General features: G+C 41.7%; 1 protein-coding gene across 4 annotated transcripts in view; it reads right to left on the reverse strand.

The window, feature by feature from the left end:
• EPS8 (EGFR pathway substrate 8, signaling adaptor) overlaps positions 1–26,849 on the reverse strand; it is a 167,052-nt gene that overhangs the window by 29,811 nt on the left and 110,392 nt on the right. For all 4 annotated transcript variants that reach the window (XM_072999777.2, XM_072999774.2, XM_072999776.2 and 1 more), the window contains exons 7-14: positions 17,979–18,061; positions 15,638–15,774; positions 14,395–14,468; positions 11,337–11,463; positions 6,104–6,192; positions 4,367–4,441; positions 3,780–3,928; positions 507–690 (exon numbers count right to left, since the gene is read on the reverse strand). In XM_072999777.2, the coding sequence (XP_072855878.2) occupies positions 507–690; positions 3,780–3,928; positions 4,367–4,441; positions 6,104–6,192; positions 11,337–11,463; positions 14,395–14,468; positions 15,638–15,774; positions 17,979–18,061 (918 nt within the window). The remainder of the gene's footprint in view (positions 1–506; positions 691–3,779; positions 3,929–4,366; positions 4,442–6,103; positions 6,193–11,336; positions 11,464–14,394; positions 14,469–15,637; positions 15,775–17,978; positions 18,062–26,849) is intronic.

Raw genomic sequence — 26,849 nt, forward strand, 5'->3', positions numbered from 1 at the left:
GGGTTCCATCTCCAACATTGTCCACAGTAGCCTCCTCGTTCTTACTGAACGTTCTTCTTCTCAACAAGAAAGGCATTGTCTACAGAAAGCACCCCACTTTTTGCTCACAGGCAGATTTGCTTTGAAATGAATGTGGCAACCCATACGTGCAATGGTATATATCAATATCTACACACACATACACATGCACGCAGTGGTGGCTGCTGGCAAATAAGGGCTACTGTATTGTTTTTCAATCAGCGTCAGAAAGCAGCCCCCCAGTGCTTTATGGATTCTGTTGCAAGGTCATTTTGCAATCAACCTGATAGATCACTGATGCCCAACCTTGAGTCTTCAGATGTTCTTCCACTAAAACTCCCAGAAGGCTTCACCACTGGCTGTGCTGGCCAGGATTTCTGAGAGTCATAGTCTAAAAAACATCCCAACAAGGTTGGGAACCATTGTGATAGACACATGCAAACCCTCCTGCCCATTGCATGTAAAATACACAGCACCGCCTGCCCTACCTCAGTAGACAACCGCTTCATCTCCTGCTTCCGCTGCTGTTCCGCTACGTTGGCCACCGACTCTGCTAACTGGTTGAGCTCTTGTTCCTTGGGGACCCCCATGAAGCTCAGCAAAGGAGGCTCCCAACCATTTCGGAACCGGGGCACATAGGGCGGGATGAAATGTTCTTTGGGCCACTCCGCTCTGCAATGAGGAGGAAGCCAAGAACACATGGTAAGAGTGGATATTTTTGCCAACATGGAAACCACCAGGAGATCAGCCTGAGCAGACTATTCGTTCCACCCATCACTCCTGTTTTCCTTGAAAGAGATGCCCGAGTCTGGAAGAAGGTATGACCTTCTTACATAGTGAAGACACTACTCATTACAGTGTTTGAGAAATAGCCCACTGTCATTATTCATTCCAATGCTGGAAAAAAAATAACGACTTGCTCTATTAACTTGGTGCACAGATCATAATGTTTTTCATTATTTTCAGCTACTTCTTAGGAGGGAAAAACGCCACCTCAAGATTGCTAACATTAAACTTGGAAATCTCCTGCCAGAACGCCTCCATTGTTGTTGTTTGTTGTCAAGTCAATCTTCAATTGACTTGACGTTACAGCCTCAATAAAGCTTCTTCAAGGTCAAATGGTGTGGTCTAAACAGGGTTGCCTGAGGTCAGAAGAAGGAGCAATACACCATTTGGTTTGATCCTCACATCCAAATGGCATACTGACATCAAGCAACCCTATTTAGTCTGGTTCCCTCCACTGTCAATTTCCAGTATCATGAAGTGGCTTAATAAACAAGCTATTTTGGGATTTTCACCAGGCAAACGTGGAGGAACAGGGGAAGTAAAATTATTATTTTTGGCCTCTGCTAGACCATTACTGATGTGCTGAATCATTTAGATAAAATTATATTTTCTTTGCCTTGTGTGTAGCACCAATTCAGAATCTGCACAGCCAGTTTCAATTGGCACTTCACACAAAGGCTATCTATCTATCTATCTATCTATCTATCTATCTATCTATCTATCTATCTATCTATCTATCTATCTATCTATCTATCTATCTATCTATCTATCTATCTATCTATCTATCTATCTATCTATCTATCTATCTATCTATCTATCTATCTATCTATCTATCTATCTATCTATCTATCTAATCTAATCTACCTACCTACCTACCTACCTACCTACCTACCTACCTACCTACCTACCTACCTACCTACCTACCTACCTACCTACATCGAAATCCAGTTTGAACATCAGACATTTTCCCCTCCTTATATACTAAAGATTCTGCTGTGACACTCTGAACATTACTTTGCTTGCACTGTAACACAATTAATGCCTGTAATAACGCCCCTTAAAATTAAAGCTGGCAAGAAACTACAAAGTGGCTGAAATCCAAGAATAGGTTGCACCAAAATAAACCCAACGAATCAGTGAAGATTTAGTAAGTGAACAACACATATGTAAGTTCCATTGATTCAATAGGCCTACTCTAGTTGTTACTTACTGATGGAATTGATTTGATTTCCCTGCTGCCTCTGTCCCAATTATAGGACCGGAGATGGCTAACTTTAACATTTCTGCCATGGTTAATTATTTTATCAATAAACTAACTCTGACCCTGCCTGGTACATTATTTCTGAAATATAATCCATTATACACTAGTTAACTCATGAGACAGAGATGATATCAATGTGTAACTAGACAGATACTTTTGGAAACAGTGAAAATATTCCACAGAGGTCCACCAGCTCCTGCTGCTAATGTTGCTGTACTAGAAATATGTTTTTCCCCATGACTAGAGGTGTCTGTATCATGCACATAAAAAGCATCAGCCGTGGTTTGAAATACTGCCTCTTCAAAAGATACGAGTCCCCAAACGAGTTGTTCTTGTTTCTTTTCTTTTGCACTTTCTTATTTATGGATACTGTCTGAAATGAATCAAGGTGGAAAATACCATAAAACCTGTCTTGGGAGGATCCAGAATTAATTGGACAGAAGTACGTCTTTGCTTCCTCGTATGCTTGGGCAGATGGGAAAAGGACTGGATATTTTTAAATCATAATCATGCTTGGTAGTAAGTGGCATTGCAGAAATGCAGTTCTGAAGCAGGACAGAGCTGGGGAAGACAGACAATTAGGATTCTTACATTCCAAGTTTCCTGCTTGAATCAAATCCCTTCCCGCACTGAAAATCCCTTCCCCTCTGAAACACGTCACCCCAGGTGATAGGATTTTATCATCTCATCAATAACTCCACAGAAAAAGAAACACGGCCTATATAAGAAACCACACCCTCCACCAAAAACATTCATGTATTATATTAGGTCTCTTGGCTGCTGTTCAATTTGTCAAAGCCCTTGTTGTAATTCTCTTTAAAATTATGTGAAAAAAATATTTTTCCCCCTCGAGGAAAGACTAGTCATTGACAAGTTTTTAATAATCCTGACTCGTCGGAAAAAGGACCGGTAAGAGAGCAGGCAATTATTCATCGTGCTGCTTCCATTTTCGCCTTCAAGGCTTTTCTCCAAAAGTACAGCTTTTCTAGCAACGTTTCTCTGTCGTCCCAGAGACCTTGTGCGCCATTTTCCTCAGCCAGGCTCACAAATGAATCTTGGAAACTTTTTAAAAGTTCATAACAAATGAGAGATTAGCTTTCATGTACTCCAAATTCTTCTATGGCTTGGATCAAGCACCTCCTGGGAGAACGGGGTGTCCCACAGAACCCCATGTTGAAGTATTTCGTTGCCTAATAGGTCATAAAATTTCCTGACACCCAGGGTCTACTTTGGTAATTAAAATGAGTCTTTAACTACCAAAGGGTTCTAAAATCCTTGGATTATGTTGACAAATGTTGTTGTTTAGTCATTAAGTCGTGTCAGACTCTTTGTGACCCCATGGACCAGAGCACGCCAGGCCCTCCTGTTTTCCACTGCCTCCCGGAGTTGGGTCAAATTCATGTTGGTCGCTTCGATGACACTGTCCAACCATCTCGTCCTCTGTCGTCCCCTTCTCCTCCTGCCTTCACACTTTCCCAACATCCGGGTCTTTTCCAGGGAGCCTTTGCTTCTCATGAGATGGCCAACGTACTGAAGCCTCAGTTTCATGTTAACAAATGCAGGGCATTAATTAATAATCCAGACGAAGCATCTAAATCCTCCTTCATTTTTGCCAGCACACTCATATTGGATGGGACAACATTTCAATGAAACATTCAAACTACATAAAATTGAAATCTATTTAAAAAACAGGCAAGAGATAAAAATATTTTACCTGGCTTTGGTCCACGTGTCACCTAGAGACATCCATAGCTGTCTTTCCTCACTGGTGACAGTGTAGCGCAAAAAATCTATGGTATCTTTAGTTAGGAGAGGACTGAGGACTGTACTAGGAAGTTCTGGACCGCCTGATGCTTGTACTACCTACAGCAAATACACATAAAAATTAAAAAGTACATACATCTGTCTGCTTGGCTACCTATCCATCTATAGGGTAAAACCAATGTCACATGGAAAGACTTCTGATTTCCCAAAGGAAGCTGCCTGTCCCCTCCCTCCCCCTTCTGCCATATGCGCCCCAAACTGCTCCTGGATACAACCCACTGATACATATGTGATGCTGTGCTCCCCATTACTTCTGCAATCTATTCTTGGCCAAACTGAGCCTCGGAACTGAAGGAGCAAGGTATCCTCAACAACACAATGGTTTTTAGTGTAAGCAGAGTTTTCAGCCTTCAATGTATGGGTTTTCCATTTATCCTCACTGTCAATATGCACCTTAACTAGATTTTAAAAAGAACAGAGGGAGAAATGGAGCCGCTCCAAATAACAGTTTATTTCAACACCAAGCACTCCTCTTACCATATTTAAGGGAGTAAAGAGAAAATGAATCAGTTCAGGTGCACTTGGATTCTGGATGTGAGCCTTTAATTTAGCCTGCAAGGGCACAAAGAAAAAAGTGAAATGGTGCTTTTTTAAAGGCAGAAAATGAAGGAAATCAAAGTTCTGTTGTGTGTTTAGGGAAAACCTAATACCAGAAGAACAATACTTCGTTATCTTCCCAGGTAGTGGGGAAGGTCTCTGTTGAGATCACTAACCCCGAAAGCTGAGTTTATCGAAAAGCTTCTTATTTAATGACAGTAGTAGCACACATTGGCTCAATATGAACAATCCACCAAGCCACCTTTTAGGTGCCTAGGATCAGGCCTTTTGACTTATAAGTCCCTTCTTTTTCCTTCAACGTGTTTGCTGCCACTGATTTCAAGGTGGCTCTTGCTGTAATTTTAAGAACCAACTAAAAACATGGATGTATAGGCAGGCCTTCCCTTCCAGTTAATTCCTGTCCTCTTTCCTTTTTTTTTCTCTTTATTTGATTTATTTTTATTTTTCCCATCTTATAGAATCATTTAATTAATTAATTGTTGTAAATTTTTTAGAACTTGTTATCCTTATGTTGTAAACCGCCTAGAGTGGTCGAAAGGAATAGATAGGCGGGGTATAAATACAATAAATAAATAAATAAAAATAAATAAATAATTCACCTCAGAATCCAAACCTGGCTGATGCTGGATTTCTCTCACCATCATGGTTTGAAAGACCACTTCATCTCTGCTATGCCACTTACTATCAAGCGTGATTATGATGGCATGAAGTGGTCTTTCAAACCATAATGGTGAGAGAAATCCAGCATCATGTTGGAAGCTGGTTCCTCTCAAGGAGAAAGGTGGGGTATAGGTATTTGAAATAAATAAAATTTCAGGCTACAGCTCCTTAAATTCCCCAGTGAGCGTGGTCACTGTTCCCATATCGGCTGGGAGATGCTAGGAGGTAAAGGTAAAGGTTCCCCCTTGACAATTTGTCCAGTCGTGTCCTACTCTAGGGAGCAGTGCTCATCTCTGTCTCTGAGCCTTAGAGCCAGCATCTGTCCGAAGACAATCTTCTGTGGTCACGTGGCCAGCACGACTAGACGTGGAACATCGTTACTTTCCCACCGTGGTGGTCCCTATTTATCTACTCGCATTTTGCATGCATTCAAACCACTAGGTTGGCGGGAGCTGGGACAAGCGACGGGAGCTCACTCCGTTGCGTGGATTCAATCTTACGACTGCTGGTCTTCTGACCTTGTAGCAGGTCCACCATCTCCCACTATGGGAGATGCTAAGAAGTGTTGTCCACAAAAGTAACTTCTCCAAGCTCTGCTCATTGGCTGAAAAGGTTCATTTTCCCACATGCCATTTTAAATGCTTCAGCAGCAGCCAGAAAGACCATGGCTGAACTCCTAAGCAAACATAACTGGGCACAGCGGTACAGTCTGGAGCAAGCAGCTAATGGCTGAGATCCACAGCTAAAGTAGGCTGACTGAATCAATGGAACTTATAAGGAGTTGACTCACCAAATCCTTGCCGATTCAATGGGCCTACACTAGTTGTGACTTGCTAGCGGATTTGGGAAAAGGCAGGTGAAACTTACACTCCCAAGGCAATTCAGTGGCAGTTTGTACAACAGGTTAAAGAAAAGAGAAGAAAACAGCCACATATCTAACTATGATAAAAAAAAAGTAAAGGGACAAATTTGGAATAATTCGCTTACGGGACTTACCAGAAGATTGAAACCATGTTTAAATTTCTGCAAACAGTCTATAAATTCATCTGGGTGGGGAGGTTTTGCACGGAGAGTTAAGACACCCTCTGAGGAATAAAGGACAAAGCAAAAATCATTTCGTGGAATCTCTTGGAAGCTTTCATATCAACAGCCACATGAAAGTGAGGTCAGTGGGGGCTGTAGCCCTATACGAAAGAGAATGAGGAAGCAGAACAGTACTTCTGAATCCTTCTCAATGTTATGGAGAAGCAGCAGCATGTTAAGAGAACTCCTAACTCTGGAATTCTCCGGCTGTGTTGTTTTTTTATTTGGATGGAGTTTATAAATCAGAGAAATGCGGGGGGGAAAATGCTTCCACTCCTCCCACATTGTGAACAGGACAGCTGTGGACCAGCCTTAGGTATCTCTCTTTCTCCCAAAATCATCATCCGCACTCAATTTCGCATGTTTGAAACCTGAATACCAAATTTCAGAGCGTTAGTTGGGATCATGCATACATTTCATCCAGGGATATATGGGAAAAAGGAGACTTCAGACCCGACCCCCCCCCCCCCGAAGAGCTTTGATCTGTTTTCTAGTAGATGGTGAGCAGCATCAGTTTATTTATTTACGGCACTTCTGTGGATAAAGTGATCTTAATAACAAAATTATCCTGTGCCATCAAGTCAATTCCGACCCTTCAGGGTTTCCCCAGGCAGAGAATGCTCAGAAGTAGTTTATCATGCTCTTCTTCTGTGGGTGACCTTGGACTGTGCAGGTTGCCCAAGGCCACACATGTCCAATGTCCCATGCATCAGCTCAAACAACTATGATGCAGTAGTTAAAATGAAGGGCTTACATGTGTGAAAGCTGGACAGTAAAGAAAGCTGACAGGGGAAAAACTGATTAAAATGTAATGCTGGAGGAGGGCTTTGGAGTGTCAGAAAGTCAAGTATGCGGGTCCTAGAGCAAATCAAGCTTGAACTATTTCTGGAGACAAAAAGGTTGAAACAGAGGCTGTCCTATTTTGGGCACATCATGAGAAGGCAAAGTTCTATGGGAAAAAGACCATAATGCTGGGAAAAGTTGAAGGCAGAAGGAAAAGAGGAAGACTAAATATGAGATGGACTGACTCCCTAAAAGAACCCACAGGCTTGAATTTATAAGAACAGAGCAGTTGAGGACAGGACACTCTGGATGTCACTCATTTATAGGATTGCCATGAGTCAGAGGTGACTTGGTGCTACATAACAACAAACCTAGGTTCAAAATCACACTGGGCTAAAAAGAAAACCGATTACTGTTGGTAAACCATGATCTCTCTTAGCTGAATGTATGGCACAGTCAAGGCCAAATATAGTAGCTGACACATGGCAGCCAGCAAAAAACAGGCCCACATCTTGATCTCTTCCTCTCATTGATCATGACTGATGCTGCCAACTATGGGATGCAACGCCATTCCTTGGCAAGTGTTTTCTCCCCCACAAGTGGCACGCTGTGAAATAGAATGGGACAACTCCCACTCCAGAAGTGCCGTATCTGGAGCTATCATCCAACTGTTTTGAACAAACAAATTGGGAAATTTTTGACCATCCTGATCTGGAAGAACATACAGCTGCAGTGTTAGGGTATATGGCACACTGTATTGACACGGTCACAGTGGATAAACGTATCCGGGTTTATCCCAATCAAAAACCTTGGATGACCGGGAAGGTTAGACGCCTGTTGTATGCTAGAAATAAGGCTTTTAAGTCTGGGGATGATCTAGACTACAGTGCAGCAAGAACGAATTTGAGGAGAGGCATTAAGCAAGCTAAGGCCGAATACAAGAGGAGAACTGAAGACTGCTTTCTCAGCAATAACATGAGGCAAGTTTGGCAGGGGGTTCAACAACTAACAAACTACAAAGCAAAAAAGGTTTCCTCAGGCGGAGGTGTGGAGGTGGCTGAGGAGTTGAACAACTTTTTTGCTCGATTCGAAATCGATCAAACTGAAACTGTTCATTTGCCATCATTTACTCAGCAGAGTCCCCCCTTCATTGTGAATGAGCAGGATGTGAGACAAACTATGAAAGTGGTTAACTCCAGAAAAGCAGCTGGACCCGACTTAATTCCTGGTCGGGTGGTAAAAGACTGTGCTGATCAGCTAGCCGGGATATGGACTGTAATTTTTAATAGATCCCTGACACTATGCGCAGTTCCCGTCTGTCTCAAGGCTTCCGTCATCGTTCCACTGCCTAAAAAGTTGCCTACAAACAGTCCGAATGACTACAGGCCGGTGGCACTAACTTCAATCTTAATGAAGTGCTTTGAGCAGTTAGTTCGGAAATATATTATCTCCTGCCTTCCTCATCCCTTTGATGGGCTTCAGTTTGCTTATAAAGAAAATAGATCAACCGAGGATGCGATCAATACTGTGCTTTATATGGCTTTATCCCACTTGGAAACACAAGGGAATTATGTAAGAATGCTGTTCGCGGACTTTAGCTCTGCTTTTAACACCATTATACCCCACAGATTAATAGACAAACTTAAAGATCTTGATTTTCCAGATTCTATCTGTCTGTGGATTTTGGATTTTTTAACAAATCGTCCACAAAGGGTTAAACTGAATGACTACATCTCTACTGACAAGATACTCAGCACTGGCACTCCACAAGGCTGTGTCCTTAGTCCACTACTGTTCTCCATTTATTCATCGGATTGCACCAATAACCATCCCAGTAATAGGATTATCAAATTTGCAGACGATACTACACTAGTAGGACTTATCTCTGGGGATGATGAGTCTGCGTATCGGGACGAGGTATTACAGCTATCCCGCTGGTGCAAAAAAAACAATCTTTTATTTAACATCCAAAAAACCAAGGAATTCATAGTGGACTATAGGAAAAAAAGAGCAGACATTCAGCCACTGTATATAGATGGAGTTTGTGTGGAACAGGTGGTTGAATGTAAATTTCTTGGGACTATCATAACAAATGACCTGACTTGGAGTGCAAACACCGCTGCGTTAATCAGGAAGGCACAACAACGGTTGTATTTTCTAAGGATTCTTAGAAAGCAACAATTGACTGAGAGTTTGTTAATCACCTTCTATCGGAGTTCGATTGAGAGCATATTATCCTACTGTCTCTGTGTATGGTTCACGAGCTGCACAGTGGCAGAGAAAAAGGCAATTCAAAGGGTGATTAAGACGGCCCAAAACATCATTGGCTGTTCACTCCCCTCTTTGGAAGAATTGTATAAGAACAGATGTAAGAGGAAGATATCTAACATACTGAAAGACTCCTCTCATCCGGGATATCAGCTCTTTAAACTATTACCATCAGGAAGGAGATTCAGGGTATTGAAAGCAAGGACAAGCAGATTCAAGAACAGTTTTTACCCAAGTGCAGTATTGAGTTTAAATGTGGGGCCATAGGTTTTTGGTGGATTTTAATTGCTGAGAGAAAACGGGGTATCTATATTTGGATGGTGAAAGTTGTGTATATTTTAACTTTTTTTGTAGTGTTGTCCAGTTTTACCTTGGGGAAGAGCACCTCATTTCGTTGCACCCACTTGTGAGCGCAATGACAAATAAATTTCTTATGTCTTAAATGAATTTTAATTGGCTAATCAGTTCAGTCTGCCTAGATTTCCATATTATTAAAGCAACAATTTGGTTCGCAAGAGGCACATTCGGTTCTTATGAGTAGAAGGTACAGGACATCATCTTCGAGACAATGCCTTGCAAATTTATATCGAAAATTATTAACTTAAAAAAACATACTGGCCATGAATCAGAATGTCTTTTCAGCGGAATAATAATGTAAGCAATTAATTGGTTTAAAGCTTTGTGTTCGTTTACACCACTAAATATTAAAGGGGAAGAAAACAGGATTAAGGAGATGGCCTGATGCTACCATTTTCAATGACAGTCATGCAAAACATCTTGTTTGGGCCCGAAATAAATCTCTGAGCATCTCGGAAGGGATTAAATTCTTGCAAACAAAGAATCAGTGAATTGGGTAGACTGTTTGGCTGAAGCTGATTCCTCCCTTCCCCCTTCAAACATGCACTTAAAAAGAATGCACTGACCACAGAGGCTAAGGAAAGGTTATTTGCAGCCTTACATAAGAGCTTCGGTCCATTGGACCGAAGACTCACCTAGTCTAACATTTTTCTCGCACCGTGTCCAGCAGGATGTGAGAGCAACTATATTCCTCTACCTTGCTTTTACTGGTTACCGATCTTCAGAGGAATACTGCCTCTCATACTGAAGGTTTTCCAGTACAAATCATCTCGATTCATAGCAGAGTGCAACAAGGATGATCAGGGGATTAGAAACAAAGTCCTATGAGATAAGACTGAAAGAACTGAGCATGTTTAGCCTTAAGAAAAGAAGACCAGGGGGAGATATGATACCACTTTTCAAATATTTGAAAAGTAGCCTTACAGAGGACAAGCAGGATCTGTTCTCAATCATCCCAGAGTGCAGGACATGTAGTAATGGGCCTAAGCTACAGAAAGCCAGACTGAGGCTGAATATCAGGAAAAACTTCTTAACTTCTTATAAGAGCCTCGTGGCACAGTGGTTAAAACGCTGTACTGCAGCTAAAACTGTGCTCACGACCTGGGGTTCAAATCCCAGGTAGCCGGCTCAAGGTTGACTCAGCCTTCCATCTTTCCGAGGTTGGTAAAATGAGTACCCAGCTTGCTGGGGGGGCAATGTGTAGCCTGTATAATTTAAAAAATTGTAAACCGCCCGGAGAGTGCTTGTAGCGCTATGGGGCGGTATATAAGTCCAATAAATAAAAATAATAATAATAAATAATATAACTATTAGAGCAGTACAATGGAACCATTGTCTCAGGAGGTAGTGAGCGCTTCAACACTGCAGGCATTCAAGAAAAAATTGAACAAGCAACTGTCAGATCTGCTTTGATTTGGATTCCTGCTTTCAGCAATGGGTTGGAACCAATGGCCTTATAAAACCCTTCCAAGTCAATTATTCTATGATTCTATGATAATAATCATAGTTGAACTTCACCTCCACAAATTTATCTAAGACTCTTTTAAAGCCACCCACATTAGCACTCATTATTATGTCCTCCGGCATTGAATTCTGCACTTCATGCTATAGGAAGTGTTTCTTTTATCCATGCTAGCTGGAGGATGATGGGAGTTGTAGTCCACAAATCCAGTTTGGGCAAGTTTGATGAATTGGGAACGAGAGGGGACAGAAAACAGGGGTAAAAGGGTATCCTTACCACCAGGCCCTTTCTTTTTATTCTTCTTGGTTTTTTTCCTCTTGGAAAGCTCAGCAAAAGCTTCGGCTGCTTTCTGAAGTTTGGTGACAAAGTATTCAATATCGTCCAAGATGTGATTTAGAATTTGCTAAGGCAAAAAAAACAAAAAACAAAAAAAAACAAAGGAGTTTAGACACGACAAACTACAGCATGCTTAGTCACCTCAGTAGAGGCAGCATGGAGGATGAGGGAAATATTCATCTTCAGGAAGCTAAACATGCTAAAATTATTATGACTGGCATTTCTCTAAAGCTCAAACCTATTTTTTTCATTGTTTCCCGAAACCATCGTCATTAGAAGTGCTTTGCAGGTAAGTACTGGGACAAAAGATCAACTCTTAGTGGCTTTGATTCAACTCACAAAACAATTGCTTTTCAAAACATCACTTTCTGGAGTGGTATGGAGAGCTATTTTTACCTCAGCTAACTCATTCTTTAAACAACTCCGCTATTAGGAAATTATAAAACTATTATTCAGGTCTAGTTGGGATTCCTGCATTAAGGAGAGAGAGAGAAACTCATTGAACCATGTTTAATGGGAGTGGCAAAGGAGATCGCCATATAGGTGAAGGATCCACAATGCATGCAATGGAAGTTCTGAAGTGTCCCTTTCACTGCTTGTTTTTGTGAGACTCAGAATTTGTGCCTCAGCTGAGTAGAGACCTTGACTTCTCTACAAGGTCTTTGCCTCTCTGTCTGAGCCCACAGAGCGATGAAGAGTGCTGGAGTAGAAACACAGCTTCAAATCCTAGCTCAGTCACACAAAGCTCACTTTGATCACTTGCCTGTCGCTATTTCTTGGTCTATCCTACCTCACAGGGTCCCTCACAGAAGATAAAACAGGAAGAGCAGGGGGGAAAGGAACATTCCGGCTATACTAGGCTTTGGGCAGGAAGAGTAACAAAATAAGTAACAGAAACACAAAGCAACAACAACATAAATCAAATAACAAAGGAAACAAAACCAGAGGCAACAATAATTACGTTGAGCCCTACTACTAGCTTGTGGCAGTGATTTGGAGAACTTATACTGCGAACACCCTGGGGGTCTTCAGAAAACCACTGAGCTTTCTAAATTAGAGCGTCAGTTATGACAGATAAACTCTTCCCCAGTCCTGTCAGCCTGCCTTTTGAGGCAAACCAGAATCTTGTGGTGCATACCCCACTCAGGCAGTAACACACTACATCCTTTATGAAGGGAATGTGCCACACAAAACACACACACACCCTGGAAACATCCACAATAGCATGTGCTCTGGGACTTCAAAAAGTCTGAAAACCAGTTGACTTAAGGAAGATTTTGCTTGCCTTGCTCCTTCTACCTCCGTTATTCATTGGCACCTCACTACAACCTTTGACTCACTCTTCTCTTTCCCCGAAAGGCCTAATTCAGACATATATTTTAGATTTAGAAGGGAGGGAGGGAGGAAGCCAGCCTTGGGGTTGCTAGGCAATGATAGGATATGTTTCTCATCTAGCTCTAAAGGCTATTTTGCACTTTATGGAGGAATTGTGTTTGTGGCTGGTATTCTAGTAAAATACGTAAAATGTGAAAGGTCACGGAGTACAGTATTTTAGAACACGCCTTGGACTTAGGGCAGCAACTGTTAGCAATATAGAACTCAATGTCAGAGATCCAGTGGAGCTTTCCTGACATAAGCCATGCCCTTACATTTCATGTGTTGATTGTTTGCAAATGCCAGTGTTAACAAAACATACACAACTGTAACCTTGTCTGTGACTCCACTTCTCAGCCTGGGAAGAGGCCACTGAGCTCATGCTGCCAGCCAGCCAGGATTCACAGGCAACGAAAATGGTTCGTGAACCACTGAAAGTCTAAAGCTGGTTGCCTCAGGGCCAGCTAGCTCATGGAGCGGGCACAGAAAGGCCCCTGGTTTGATTGTCTTGGCACTGAGTACCTCCAAAAGGCAAACATAGTTTATTGCACTCTGAGGGAAGAAGGATTTGCACTGAAGTCCCACTAGTGAAAAAACGCAGGCATTGGGGGGGGGGGGGGGACATGAAAGGGAAAGAGGTGCCTATTTAATCTGTCCCTTATCTTCATTCTACCTCTTGAGGTTGTAGCTTTATCCCTTTGGCTATCTGTCATCCAGTTGCTTCCGATTGATTGTGACCTTAGGAATTAGTGACCTCCAAATGGTTCTATGCAAGCTTGAGGTCACGGCTTCCTCCACTGAGCTTTAGCCCTAATACAATACATGAGGAGAGGAATGTGTCAGTCCTGCACGCCTCTGTCGTCACTTTCCTCACCCTCTTATATGTGGAGGGTGGCAAATCCAAAAGGGAGAGACTCCATCGTCTATGAAGAAGTGTACTACTTTATAAGACTGTGTAAGCTTTCCTGGCTTCCAATCCACTTCCTTACACTCAGCTGTCTGAGGAATTGATTGCAATCTGCAAAAGTTTACACTGAAATAAATCTGCTCTACTTAAAACACCAAATGACTTGATTTTGTTTTGTTTTTGACTCGAACTAGTATGGCTACCTCTCAGACAATAATAAGTTTTGGAGGTTTTCTATATGAGGTGGAACCCAGAGAAACTGACTCATATAACAGATGGTTATCTCTGTTCCGGCTCATCCCTTTCCACATGTGGGGGGGGGGTGATGGTGTCAGGGTCAATAAGGGGATGAGGATAGCACATTTCCTTTCTCACACATGGCACCCCCATATAACTGAATAGGGATTCCATGTCAAGTAGTTGTTATGGATACCCAGTGTGGTGTAGCGGATAGAGTAATGAACTAAGACTCAGGAGGCCTGGGTTCAAATCCCTACATAGTCATGGAGATTCACTGGAGGTGCAGAACTGGTAAAACTACCCCTTAAATTTCTCACTACACTTGAAAGCCCTGTTAGGGTTGCTATAAGCCGGTTCCCACTTGACAGCACATAGCAACTACTACAGGTTGTTGTGAGCAGAAATCTGGGATAAGACCCAAGACCTCCTCAGAAAACCCATGCACATAAGTGCGCACACACTTCTTCTTCCACTTACAACATCTCTGTCGATCTTGGCTGCCATCATTTCAGCTGTTTCTTCATGCTCGTGGAACTGCCGTGGCTTCTCAACTAAGAAAAGAAGCAGATGATGTCAGCTGTCGACCACAACAACCACAGGGAAAAGTGGTAATGTTCCATGTCCCCATCCACAAAAGTGAGAGAACCATTGACATAAAGGAGACAATGTTTATCACACATGAGTTGTGAAAAGGGTCATGGTAATATATTGTTCCATCTACCAACCCACAATTTCCAAAGAGGAAGAAATAAATCCTTAAACAGATACTCCTGAGTCAGAAAGCAATCCACATATTTATTCAGATCTATACCCCATACTAATAAAAGTGTGGTAAATGATTAACCAACAATATGCATATCTCAATGTGTTGTGGGACACTTTCTCCTAGATAAGTGAAGAAAAAAACCCGGTGCCCTATATTATGCAAAGCAGGAAAACTAGAGCATGTGAAAGCAAAATCTAGCTTTAACTGATAAAGACTTGGATCTAATAAAGATAAAGGCTAATCCCAACCGTATTGCATTCACCAGATCAGTGGTTGACAATCATTCAGCAATTAATTTGGACCAGCTGTTCAAGATAGGCCACTGAATTTTAATATATTCATTGTGGAATCCACACAATCCTCCTTGTTAGTCCTGTAAATCCTTGCCCGTGACAACAAGAAATCTCCTTCCACCACCACCCTTCCTTGTCCATGACATAGTAAGATATTTTCTGCCAGAATCAACAAGCATGACCACACTTGCAAGCCTGATTTTAGGCAAAGTGCAGAAACTGTGCAAAACTATGATGGCTGTTGCTTTGCTTGCCGACTTGCAAGGATTTGCACGCACGGGAGAGGGCTGTCTGTATCTTTTTCAGCCATCAGCCAGTTGTCCTGGGTGTGCTTTGTTTATCAAAGGGAAAGGATGCTGCATTTGCACAGAGGTACTTTGTCCAAATTACAGGCATTATCCCTCACCCCAACAAAAATGCTCCCCTTATTCTCAGGCTAGCAAGCGCAGGCATGAGAAATTTCTCAAAGGACGTCTCACAAAGGAGGAACAATTTTGTATGGATTTTTCACATTTCTACCGCCCATATTCTACTAGTGCATTCATGGTACAGAAGGAGGTCAGCCGGTCACCTGCAGCCCACGGGCATAGGTTCAACGGGCCTGTGACAGAGACGCGTCAGCCTTCAATTTGCATGGTTAGCTCATTTCAGTAACACTCACAATCGCCTTGTTCAGCTGCCCAAGCCGACCAGGCCGCTACCCGACTTCTGACATCCACCTGCGTGACGGTACCTGGGGGGACAGGAGCCGGCGCTCTCGGAGGTGGAGGAATCATGTTGTCAGCTTTGGAAATCATCCTAGGCAGCAGACACAACAAATCTAAACTGAAAGACTAAGAAAATGAAATTTCCTCACCCCAATCCGCAACATTTTTTTTTAAACAAGGAGGGGGGGGGTATGGCCTTTATGTTAAAATCTCAGATATATTGTCAACCCTCTCTGTGGGAAGCAACACGCAGCAACATCAATAAATTATAAATAAGAATCATCAAAGGAGCGTCTCGGTGAAACAGAATATTAGACACTTCCACATTGAAGCCATGTTTTCGTACAATGGATGCATATTAACAAATCACTATTCACTAAAATAAAATCAGATATAATGGATATATTATCTTATGCTGTTTTGAGGAAATTAATATTATTTCTGAGACAATTCAGTGAATCGATACTTATCAAAAAAAAAAAAAAGACCAGGTTTCACTCAGAAGTTTTAAGAAAAGTAAAAATATTCACATTTTCACAGAGGTGTTTTATTTTTATTTTTTTTTAAAAAAAACAACCTAGAAGCTACTGCAGAAAGAGACAAAGAGCGCAGACAGAATTCTACAAGTACCAGCAAAGGAGACTTAAAAGAGTGAATGAGGATTATAGTTGGATATTTGCAATGCTGTAGTGCATCCTCTTCATCCATCGCTAGCCCTACCATGAGGCAAAGTAAGGCTACTCGCTCAGGCAGCAGATGAAGAGTATCACAAAGAGAAAGTAAATAGTTAGTTATTTACTTTTTTAAATTATTTTTACCTCAAAGGACGGGGAAAGGACCCTATGGGATTTTTCTGCCTTGTCTCATTTTAGGCACTCACTAGGCTCCTTGGCGTGAGCAGTTTCAAGCACTGTTTTGTTATTCCGCCTCAGCCACCGACAGGCTCCGTCACCTTCCTCAAATGGGGTGGGGCCGAGTGAAGTCTGTCGCTTGGACTGCATGTGCTTCTCAGGGACTCAAATACAGCCACCCAGACTCCTAGGGTAGCCTGGTGTGGGGGCATTTTTCCATGTTATGAGAGTCTCAGGTGTGCCAATTTAATATTTTTGGCCACTAGAGGTCACACAAAAGTGATTTTTTTTTTCAGTTTAAAAACAACCCCACACCATTTTTGTAAGAAAAAAACCCTACAGATTCTGGACATAGGTGCAGCCCTGTAAGTGCAAAAGAGGTACGTTCGGCCCCTGCAACCCTGGATATTGCTCCATCTATGTGTCCTTGTTCAGCATTCTCTCAGCAGTTCCTTTCTTCAACAGCACTACAACCAAGCAAGGAATTGTAGTCTCTGCACTCCCTCGTTCTCACTTTTCCCCTCTCAATATTCCACTGATACTGAGCATGTTTAGTGTTCCTGAGGTACGGTTTTGTCTCATGCTGTCTTAAGAAAAGTTTTTCTACTCCCCTCCCTTTAATATGCTCTAGTTCAGTGCTTTCCAAAATTGGGTCCCCAGACATTCTTGGACTGCAACTCCCAGAACCCTTTGCCAACAGAGCTAGTGGTGAAGGATTCTGGGAGTTTTAGTTCAAGAACATCTGAGGACCCAAGGTTGGAACCAGTGGGCAAGGAAATCTCAGGAAGGGCTTGTAATTCAGGATTTCAGTTCAGAAAAGAGGGGCAGTGTTGGAGAGCACAGGAAGTGCTAATCACCTGGAGGATAACGTAGGCCATTGCCACTTTGCTGGAGGGCTTCAAAGATTACACACCTGGAGTTTTGTGTTGTGATTCTCCCACTGTGTTTCTATCAATGTTGTTCTTGTTTTAATACTTGAAAAAAAACCCAACCCATATTTTTGTAAAGTTTATTGTGTTTGCAATATTCTAGAACAGAGTCCCATGGAACCAAGAGTGATACATTAGTGCTAAACCAGATGTTCAGAAAAATGTATTTTACCTGCGGATAGCCTGGTTCTCCTTCCCATGACACAATATTTCAGGAGACAGGAGGTTAAGCAATCAGATTTGCAAATGAAGCATGTGTTTACCTTCCCCTTGACCAGTGACAAAACAAAGCTCTTGGAATGCAAGGTAGAATGCTGAGTGAGAAAGGACGCGCCATGACAACCCTCATTTTGCATTTGAGAAAGCCTCATTTCTAAGAATGTGCAAACTGCATTGTATGTCAGGCCTTCAGGGATTCTATTTTGAACCAATCTCTGGCAGTCCTCACCACCAGTTTCCTACGAGAGAAAGTGATATGAGAACCACCTTTACAAAATCAAAGCTTATTGTATTACCTGAGTGTTTCGAGTCTCCTCTTTGGCTTTCCTCCTTTGCTGTCAGCGATTGCACTTTCAATATCTTCATGGATAAAATTTGCCTGAGTTGAAGGAAAAGAATTACGAACTGTAACCCTGAGTAGGGCACATACTAAATGCGTTTAAAAGCAAAGCTGCACAAATGCTGTGGTAAGAAAAGAAAAAGTATAGCCCCTGGAAAAGAATTCTGCAGTGAGAAAAGCTGAATTCTGTAAGTTAGATAAATTATGCAAATTGAATCCTTTGGTTCTGTTGTCACAAAGAGGAGCACGACACAGTGGGTGTCCCTCTTGGATCACTGGAAGTTTTATTGAGAAACCAGGGAAGTTGCTTAGGTACAGCAGAGTGGCCCTAAATGAAAAATTATAAGTAGAGACTCCTTCATGCTCAATCAGACTATTTGACCATTTGTTTCAGCAGCATCCTCCAACAGTGGCTACCAGGGTATCTCCAGTGGTCTACTAGTCCCTTCTTCTGGGGCCATTCTGGGATTGTGCAGCTTGCCCAAGGCCACACAAGATGGCTCTACTCACAGGAGGCACCGTGGGGAATTGAACTTGCAAGCTCTGGCTTTGCAGTCAGATACCTAAACCACTGAGTTATCCAGCTAGCTCCCAGATGGACCCATCATGACTGATAAGAACCGTCTGCCATGATTTTACTTAACCCACTTTTAACCCATCTGAGACAGCAGTCAACACCATCTCTTTCTGACAGTGAATTCCTTGAGCTTTGTTGTGTGTGGTATAAAGGCAATATAATATTTTTATTTCTCAAAACTAATGCCTCCCATCGGGTCATCCTGCATTATAGTATTACAAGACAAGACAAAGAAAAGTTCCCTTTTTCAAAGAAGTTAGTTAATCTGCTGCAACAGAACAATAACTATCTTTAAGATCAATGGATTTGTTATAGCATGGGGAAAATGTTCTTTTCCACTTATTTTATTTACATGACACATAGCTTTAGATGTCTCCTTCATATCTCTTTTTATAGGAATCCATTTTCCCTTTCCAGTTATTAGCCCAGTGCAAGGTTCCCTGTAAGATGCGCGGCTGCGTGAGCGTCTCCGCTCCCTCCACACAAGGATCCTCCTCCTCCATGCACTCACAGCGATTATTTCTAGTTCCTTTGGTTCCGGTCACAATGGAACCCCGTGGTGGTGGTGGTGGTGGGGTCAGAGTCACACAAGTGCGGGGAGCGGAGCTGTAGGCGAGAAGGGCACAATCCTGCCCAGCAGGGCTGAAAATTAGAGAGAACATTGGCCCGGAGCCATAGGAAGGACATAAAAAATAACAGAGCAAGGCAGAGGGAGATAAGTTGTGGGTTACTACTCTCAGAATTATGTGAGTTTATCCAGAATCCTTCGAGCTACCTAGAAAAACTACTTTCCCAGGCTCTGGAAAGTAATATAGCTCAGTGGCAGACCACACACTGTGCAAAAAATCTAAGGTTTAATTGTTGGGTCCCAACAGAGGATGTTGAGAAAGAACTTTGTTTCAAATCCTGGACAGGCAATACTGGACTAAATGGAGTAATCATCTAGTCCAGCCATTCTCAATGATTCTACTATAGAAGGGCTCCCCATTTTAGGACATGATTACATGGGATTTTGAATTAAAGGTGGTCTAGTTGTGAGTTGTCAGACCCTCGAGAGCTGTTCCCATTCAGAGCTGATAATACTGGGCAAGATGGCTCACTAGTCTGACTTCATATAAGGCAGCTTCCTATGACTGCCATTTTGGGGCCTGGCCCTTGGTACTCTCCAACTGAAGATGCTTCTGGGGAAACTAATGAAAGGCCATGGCCTTAAGGAGCATCTCCACTGTTGTCTGCCGTGCCTCACTGCCTCTCAGACTTCTAATTATTCCATTTTTGTTCCTCCTGACAAGAACTCAATTACACCATTGCAATATGCATGACACTCGCTGCTCACATCTGCTTACACGCTAACCACCTCAGGACAATCATTATCCACGGGAGTCAATAATATTTACAGATGGTGAATGGCGGGGTGCCAAGCTCTTTTCAGGGTCATTGGCCCATCAGCAAAAAAAAAAGCCTTCCACGTGCAGGAAATGTTCTGCTGGCCGAGTTAACACTTTGAAGAGTTCCTCTTCGAAAAATGCAGGACAGTTTTGGGCCTGCCAATATTAATGTTCTTCACACGTCTTCAGAAGCCAGAACTATCACATTTTCATCCACATCTTTACTTGTCAGGTAAGAAAACTTTGATCCAGGAGGTTTTTCTAACTCAAGAGCATATCGCTCTATGCTGCCTTGTAAAATCAAATCCATGTAATAAGTCTCTGACCATTGCGTTTTTTTCCCTAATATCTTGTAGCTAATATCAAGGAAGGGATTTTCTGATTTCTTGGACTAGAAATTCCATACCCCCTCACCTTGGGTGTTCTCTCTCACCTACATATGCTTACTGATACCTAAACGAGGCTCACCTCAGAGAAAAGACCTAAATGGGAAGACTTTGATGCTTCACCCAAACCTATTGTTTCTGCCCTAGTGCTAACTGGGAGCTTTCTTCCTGAGCAGAAAGCTTGGGTGGAGTTAGAAGCCTCAAAACTTCCTCATTCAGGGACGCCACATTTAGGTGTTTGTAAGGTACGGTGGTGCCTCGCAAGACGAGTGCTTCGTTTGACGACGAAATTGCATAATGTTGAAGATTTTGCAATTGCAAAAGCAATCGCAAAACGATGTTCCCTATGGATTTTTTTCGCTTTGCGATGATCGGTTCCCTGTTTCGCTAACCGATTATCGCAAAATGACGATTTTTGCACAGCTGATCAGCGTTTTCAAAATGGACAGCGGGTAAAAAATGGCCACCCGCTGTTTTCTGGGACGGATTCCGTGCTGCATGGGCAGCAAAAATGGCCACGCTATGGAGGATCTTCGCTGGACGGTGAGTTTCCAGCCCATAGGAACGCATTAACTGGCTTTTAATGTGTTTCTATGGGCTTTTTAAAATTGCTTTACGATGTTTTCGTTCTACAGCGATTTCGCTGGAGCGAATTAACATTGTAATGCAAGGCACTACTGTATGTGCAAATCCGACAGAATTCCCAGAATGTGGAAATATAGGTTTTGTAGTTTAAAAAAATCACAATCCCTAGTTAATAGGTTTAACCCACAGTGCCACCACATCCCCCCTAGTTAATACACAGTGCCAAATTTCTATATGTAGGGAACAACTGTACATCAATTAGTGGTTCTCAGTGTATCACTGATAGGGCACAGAAACAGCCTAGGCTGGGGGTACAGGGTTTTTTAAAACAATTATTTAAAATGTTCTCTCTCTCTCTCTTTGTGCCCCATTCCTGCCATTAATGACCCATCTTGACTCTTTTGGCATTCCACTAGTAACTTTAGACACTCACGGTTTCCCCTAAATCCTCCCTTATCCATGAACACCATGACAGTGATAAACACAATGACAGAACACTTGTAAACATATAAATTTCCTCCCAGAAAACACAGGCTTCTTGTTAAGTTCAGTGGGCTCGTTCTTAAAACTCCACAAAACAAAGCAGGAGCTGTAGCAGTTTTATGCCATGCGTATTATTTGTGGAGAAACATTCTCACAAATCCAAAAATGGTCACACAGATCGACAGAGAATATTACATTCTTCCATACAAGGAGGCACATTTTGCAATTTCTAATTTCTGTGCACAAATGAGGATTAACATCCCTTTAAAAATGTGGGTGGGGACTTTGCCAAGAGAGCAAATGATACTGGATGCCTGAGTGGTTTGCCACAACCAGAAAAAATAGCAATGGTTTATTACAAACCAAAGGATATGTTAGTGATCTCATTCTCTTTCATGCATAAAAGAGGGAACCAAAAAGCTGAACTCGGCTTAGTCTTATAACAAATATGATTTGCCATTCTATCTGAATAAAGTCTTCATGTGATTTCTCCATTTGCTTTTGTCCTCTGCAGGAGATCCAGGGCTTAAGTGTGGGGCCTACATACGGGTAGTGGGGATGTTACAGTTAGCACAAGAGATAAAGAGGGCTACACCCACTTGCGTCACATCCAAGTTTGTCCACACTCAGAATAAATGTAATAGACACTTCAGACTTCAAACTAAAGGTTATTCAATTTGGATATTCCCATTCTTATTCACCCTGGGCAAATTTCATTTCTTTGAAATTAAAATAAATGAAACTGAAATTTCAAAAAAATATTGTCATATGAAGACTGTTACTGTTCTGTGCTGTCAAGTTAGAACTGACTATTGTATGATAGGAGATTTGAATGCTTTTTTAAATAAAGAACTAGAGACAAAATCAGATAAAATAACCCAAAAAGAGAAAGGAACAATCTCAAGAAATTTTCTACAATTGGTGAAGAAGAAAATATCATAGATGCCTGGATGACATGTTACCCAAAGTCAAAAGAGTATATTTTTTACTCTAACAGATATAAATCGTGGTCAAGAATTGATGCATGTTGGACCTCAACAAGCCTAATGAAAGAATCGGAGCAAATAGATATTTTATCTAACACATTTGCAGACCACAATCCCATTTCATTACAACTGGGTAGCAAATCAAGATAATTTAATTGGAAGCTCAATACTTCACATTTTAAAAATGAGGAGTTTATCCAGCAAATAAAAGAAAACATGGACTTCTTCTTCAAACAGAACATGAGGCCAGAAACACCAATGACAATGGTTTGGGAGGCAAGTAAGGCATTTTTTAGAGGAGCAGCCATAAGATTTGCATCAAAACAAAAAAGAGAAAGACAGAAAAAATATAAGATTTTGGAAAATAGATTAGCCTCAGATAAACTACAGCTGAAACAAAATCCATCAAGTACAGAACTGAAAGAGAAGATAAAGTTAGTACAACATCAGATAAATATATTGCTCACTGAGGAAAATGCAAGGAAGGTTAAATTTGCAACGTAATTTTTTTTTTTGAAAACGCAAATAAGCCAGGGAGATGGTTAGCATATACGTAAATTAAGGAAAGAGAAGGAGAAAACAATAATACAAACAGTGAAAGATGAAACAGGGACTGAGAAATTTAAACAAGAAGAAATAAAAAAGACTGTTGAGGACTTCTACCAAAATGTATACGGTAAAAAGGAAGTAGACAAAGAATCCCAGAAAAAAATATGTACTGAAATACAATAAAGTGAAACTGACTAAGGATCAAATGCAGTCTTTAAATGAGCTTTTAACATATGCAGAAATTATAGAAGCCCTCAAAAAGCAAAAAAAAAAAGTCCAATACAAAGGGCAACTGAATGATGGCATTTCTTATATAAATGGCTTGAGTCACCAGATAGTGCTTGAATAACACAGAATTAAACTAAAATGTAACTGTAAGTTGAAACCTGGAGGGCAATCTAATTGTAGAAAGGCGAAAAGTCGACTTGATGTCGCAAAATGAACAAACAGATTGGATGACAGTACATTTTGTGTTCTCCTTCCCCCTCTTTTTCCCCTCATATCCCCCTCTACCTGTTGTACTCTTTACCTTTCTACTTTTTTAAAATAAATAAATAAATAAATAAATAAATAAATAAATAAATAAATAAATAAATAAATAAATAAATAAATAAATAAATAAACTGCCATACCATGACCCTCATAGGGTTTTCAAGCTGAGTGAGAGAGTAAAGCAGTGGCTTTACCAAGGGTGGTGTAATAGAGTGATAGACTAGGACTCAGGAGACCTGAAGGCTGGACTGGAAGAAACCCAAGCCGGAATTAAGATTGCCGGAAGAAATATCAACAACCTCCGATATGCAGATGATACCACTCTGATGGCAGAAAGTGAGGAGGAATTAAAGAACCTTGTAATGAGAGTGAAAGAGGAGAGTGCAAAAAACGGTCTGAAACTCAACATCAAAAAAACTAAGATCATGGCCACTGGTCCCATCACCTCCTGGGAAATAGAAGGGGACGATATGGAGGCAGTGTCAGATTTTATCTTCCTGGGCTCCATGATTACTTCAGATGGAGACAGCAGCCCTGAAATTAAAAGGCGCCTTCTTCTTGGGAGGAAAGCGATGACAAATCTTGACAGCATCTTGAAAAGCAGAGACATCACCTTGCCAACAAAAGTCCGAATAGTCAAAGCTATGGTTTTTCCTGTCGTGATGTATGGAAGTGAGAGCTGGACCATAAAGAAAGCAGACCGCCGAAGAATTGATGCCTTTGAATTGTGGTGCTGGAGGAGGCTCTTGAGAATCCCCTGGACTGCAAGGAGAACAAACCTATCAGTTCTAAAGGAAATCAACCCTGAATGCTCACTTGAAGGACAGATCCTGAAGCTGAGGCTCCAGTACTTTGGCCATCTCATGAGAAGAAAAGAGTCCTTGGAAAAAACCTTGATGTTAGGAAGGTGGGATGGCAAGAGGAGAAGGGGACGACCAAGGATGAGATGGCTGGACAGTGTCTGCGAAGCAACCAACATGAACCTGACACAACTCCGGGAGGCAGTAGAAGACAGGAGGGCCTGGCGTGCTCTGGTCCATGGGGCCACGAAGAGTCGGACACGACTAAACGACTAAACACACACACACACAGGAGACCTGGGTTCAAATTCCTGCTCAGCCAAGGAAGTTCACTGCGGATGTGGGAATGGTAATAGTTCTTACTTGACAGCACATAACATGACAAATTAAGATTGCCAGATGCTATAAAAGTTTCCCTCAGGCAATACAGGTGGGCAATCTGTCTTAGCATTTAGACCATCTAACTTCATCTGATCACATACAGAAGGACTGCTGATAATTTCGTTAGCCAGTCAGTTGAATTTAAGATATCAAACACACAGGAATAGCTGGTCTCTAACAGAGGACGTGGTGGCGCTGCGGGCTAAACCGCAGACGCCTGTGCTGCAGGGTCAGAAGACCAGCCTTCATAAGATTGAATCCATGCGACGGAGTGAGCTCCCGTTGCCTTGTCCCAGCTCCTCGCCAACCTAGCAGTTCGAAAGCATGCAAATGCGAGTAGATAAATAGTTACCATCTCAGTGGGAAGATAAAACGGCGTTCCCTAGTCACGCTGGCCACGTGACAACAGAAACTGTCTTTGGACAAGCGCTGGCTCTACGGCTTGAAAAATGGGATGAACATCGCCCCCTAGAGTCGGTCATGACTGGACTAAAAATGTCAAGGGGAACCTTTACCTTTACCTAACAGAGGTTTATCTGTGTACTTTTCCTAGACCCCAACTCTTCATATCTTTGAGGGGGGCTGCTGGATGTAAGTTATACAGTAAAAACATAAATATAAAATCCAGGGAGAGGGCTAATATATATATATTTGTCTCTTGATAACAGAAGTTGATCCCTCTCTCTCTCTCTCTCTCTCTCTCTCTCTCTCTGTGTGTGTGTGTGTGTGTGTGTGTTGTCTAACACACATGGAACAATGGTTGTTGTGGGTTTTTCAGGCTCATGGAACAGTTTTGATGAAACACAGCATTTTTCAACAGAGTCAATTCATCTGTCCAGCTGTACATCATCAAATGAGAAACAATACTTGGATTTCAATTGTGTTCCGTTTCCTTAAACATTCTTTCACACCTTGAAAGGCAGTAGGGGCTACAAGCTGACTATTTAAAACAAAAACAAAGATTAAGAAAATTCAGTGCTAATCAAGAGCTATTAGCAGTCTATTAGCTACTATTAGCTAAACTGAGTACTGGAGTTGGAAAAATGCCAGATGCAGCCAGATTTGGAACACTATACATGAGATCACAATCAAAGAGGAACAGTTCTGTGGTGCACAAAATAAAGCAGATGGGACCATTTTATTTCTTTTTTTAAATTTAAAACAAACTTTCAAGGTGTCTGAAATGTAAGCCCCTGAAGTTAACTACCCAAAATCTTGCAGGTTTAGTTCTCTCTTTAGGGCCCATCATGCACATCAGTGCAAAAAGAAAATACAAATATTGTTTTTCTAGTGTAAATCAACAGGAAGTTTATAAGTCAGTTTGGATCTGGGATACAAACTGAATCACACAAATCCAAACACTCAAGACCAAAGCCAGATATATACCAAAGTCCAAAACTGGCCTATAGATTGGATCAGGAGACCTGTGCACAGCCCTAAAATTAAATCTCTATAGCATGCTATAATTTAGCAAATAGCAGAGGCGTACAAGGGTTGAAAGCTTCATTTAATGACTGTCATGGCAAGTGTCTTGATGTTTGTGATGCCTATTGTAAGGAAGAGAATACTGGGTCTACTTGATGACCTTTTTCTTTGATGTAGCAAAGCTATTCCTACATTCATGAGAAAAACAAACAACCTTTGTTTGTCTTACAGAATAGTGTGGAAGTTGTCTGCTTTTAGTCAGATTGTGCTTTCCTAACATATTGTAACTCTGACATATTTTTGGACTTGACTCCCATTGTCCTGGGAAAACAGACTCTGTTCAGCAGTCACATAGGTCAACCAGACATTTTCCTATAACTATCGCTGGAATGGTTCCAACAGCTTCATTGTGCAACAATTTGTACAGTGCAACATCTTACGAGGATGACATAACAACAGGAGGTGTAATTACTGGATGTACGTGTGGGGGTGGGACAAACTCCCAATGAATTTAATTACCAGAACATCAGGATGTAATCATGCATCACATTAAATAGCCTCAATTTGATGAATACTGTCTATTTTGGATAAACACTGTTAATGCCAAACAATTTGGAGGCACAAAGGTGAACACTGATAGCCACTGGCTTAAATCCAGTAGAAAGTGGCAACTAGAGGATGCCCATGGAATCAGTGGGGGCTCAATGAGTCAATGACTATGTAAGTTTCACCGATTTAATACGCCTACTCTGGTTGTGACTTGATACTGGATTTC

The sequence above is a fragment of the Pogona vitticeps genome, chromosome 5 (genome assembly GCF_051106095.1).
Source record: "Pogona vitticeps strain Pit_001003342236 chromosome 5, PviZW2.1, whole genome shotgun sequence".
Lineage (NCBI taxonomy): Eukaryota > Metazoa > Chordata > Lepidosauria > Squamata > Agamidae > Pogona > Pogona vitticeps.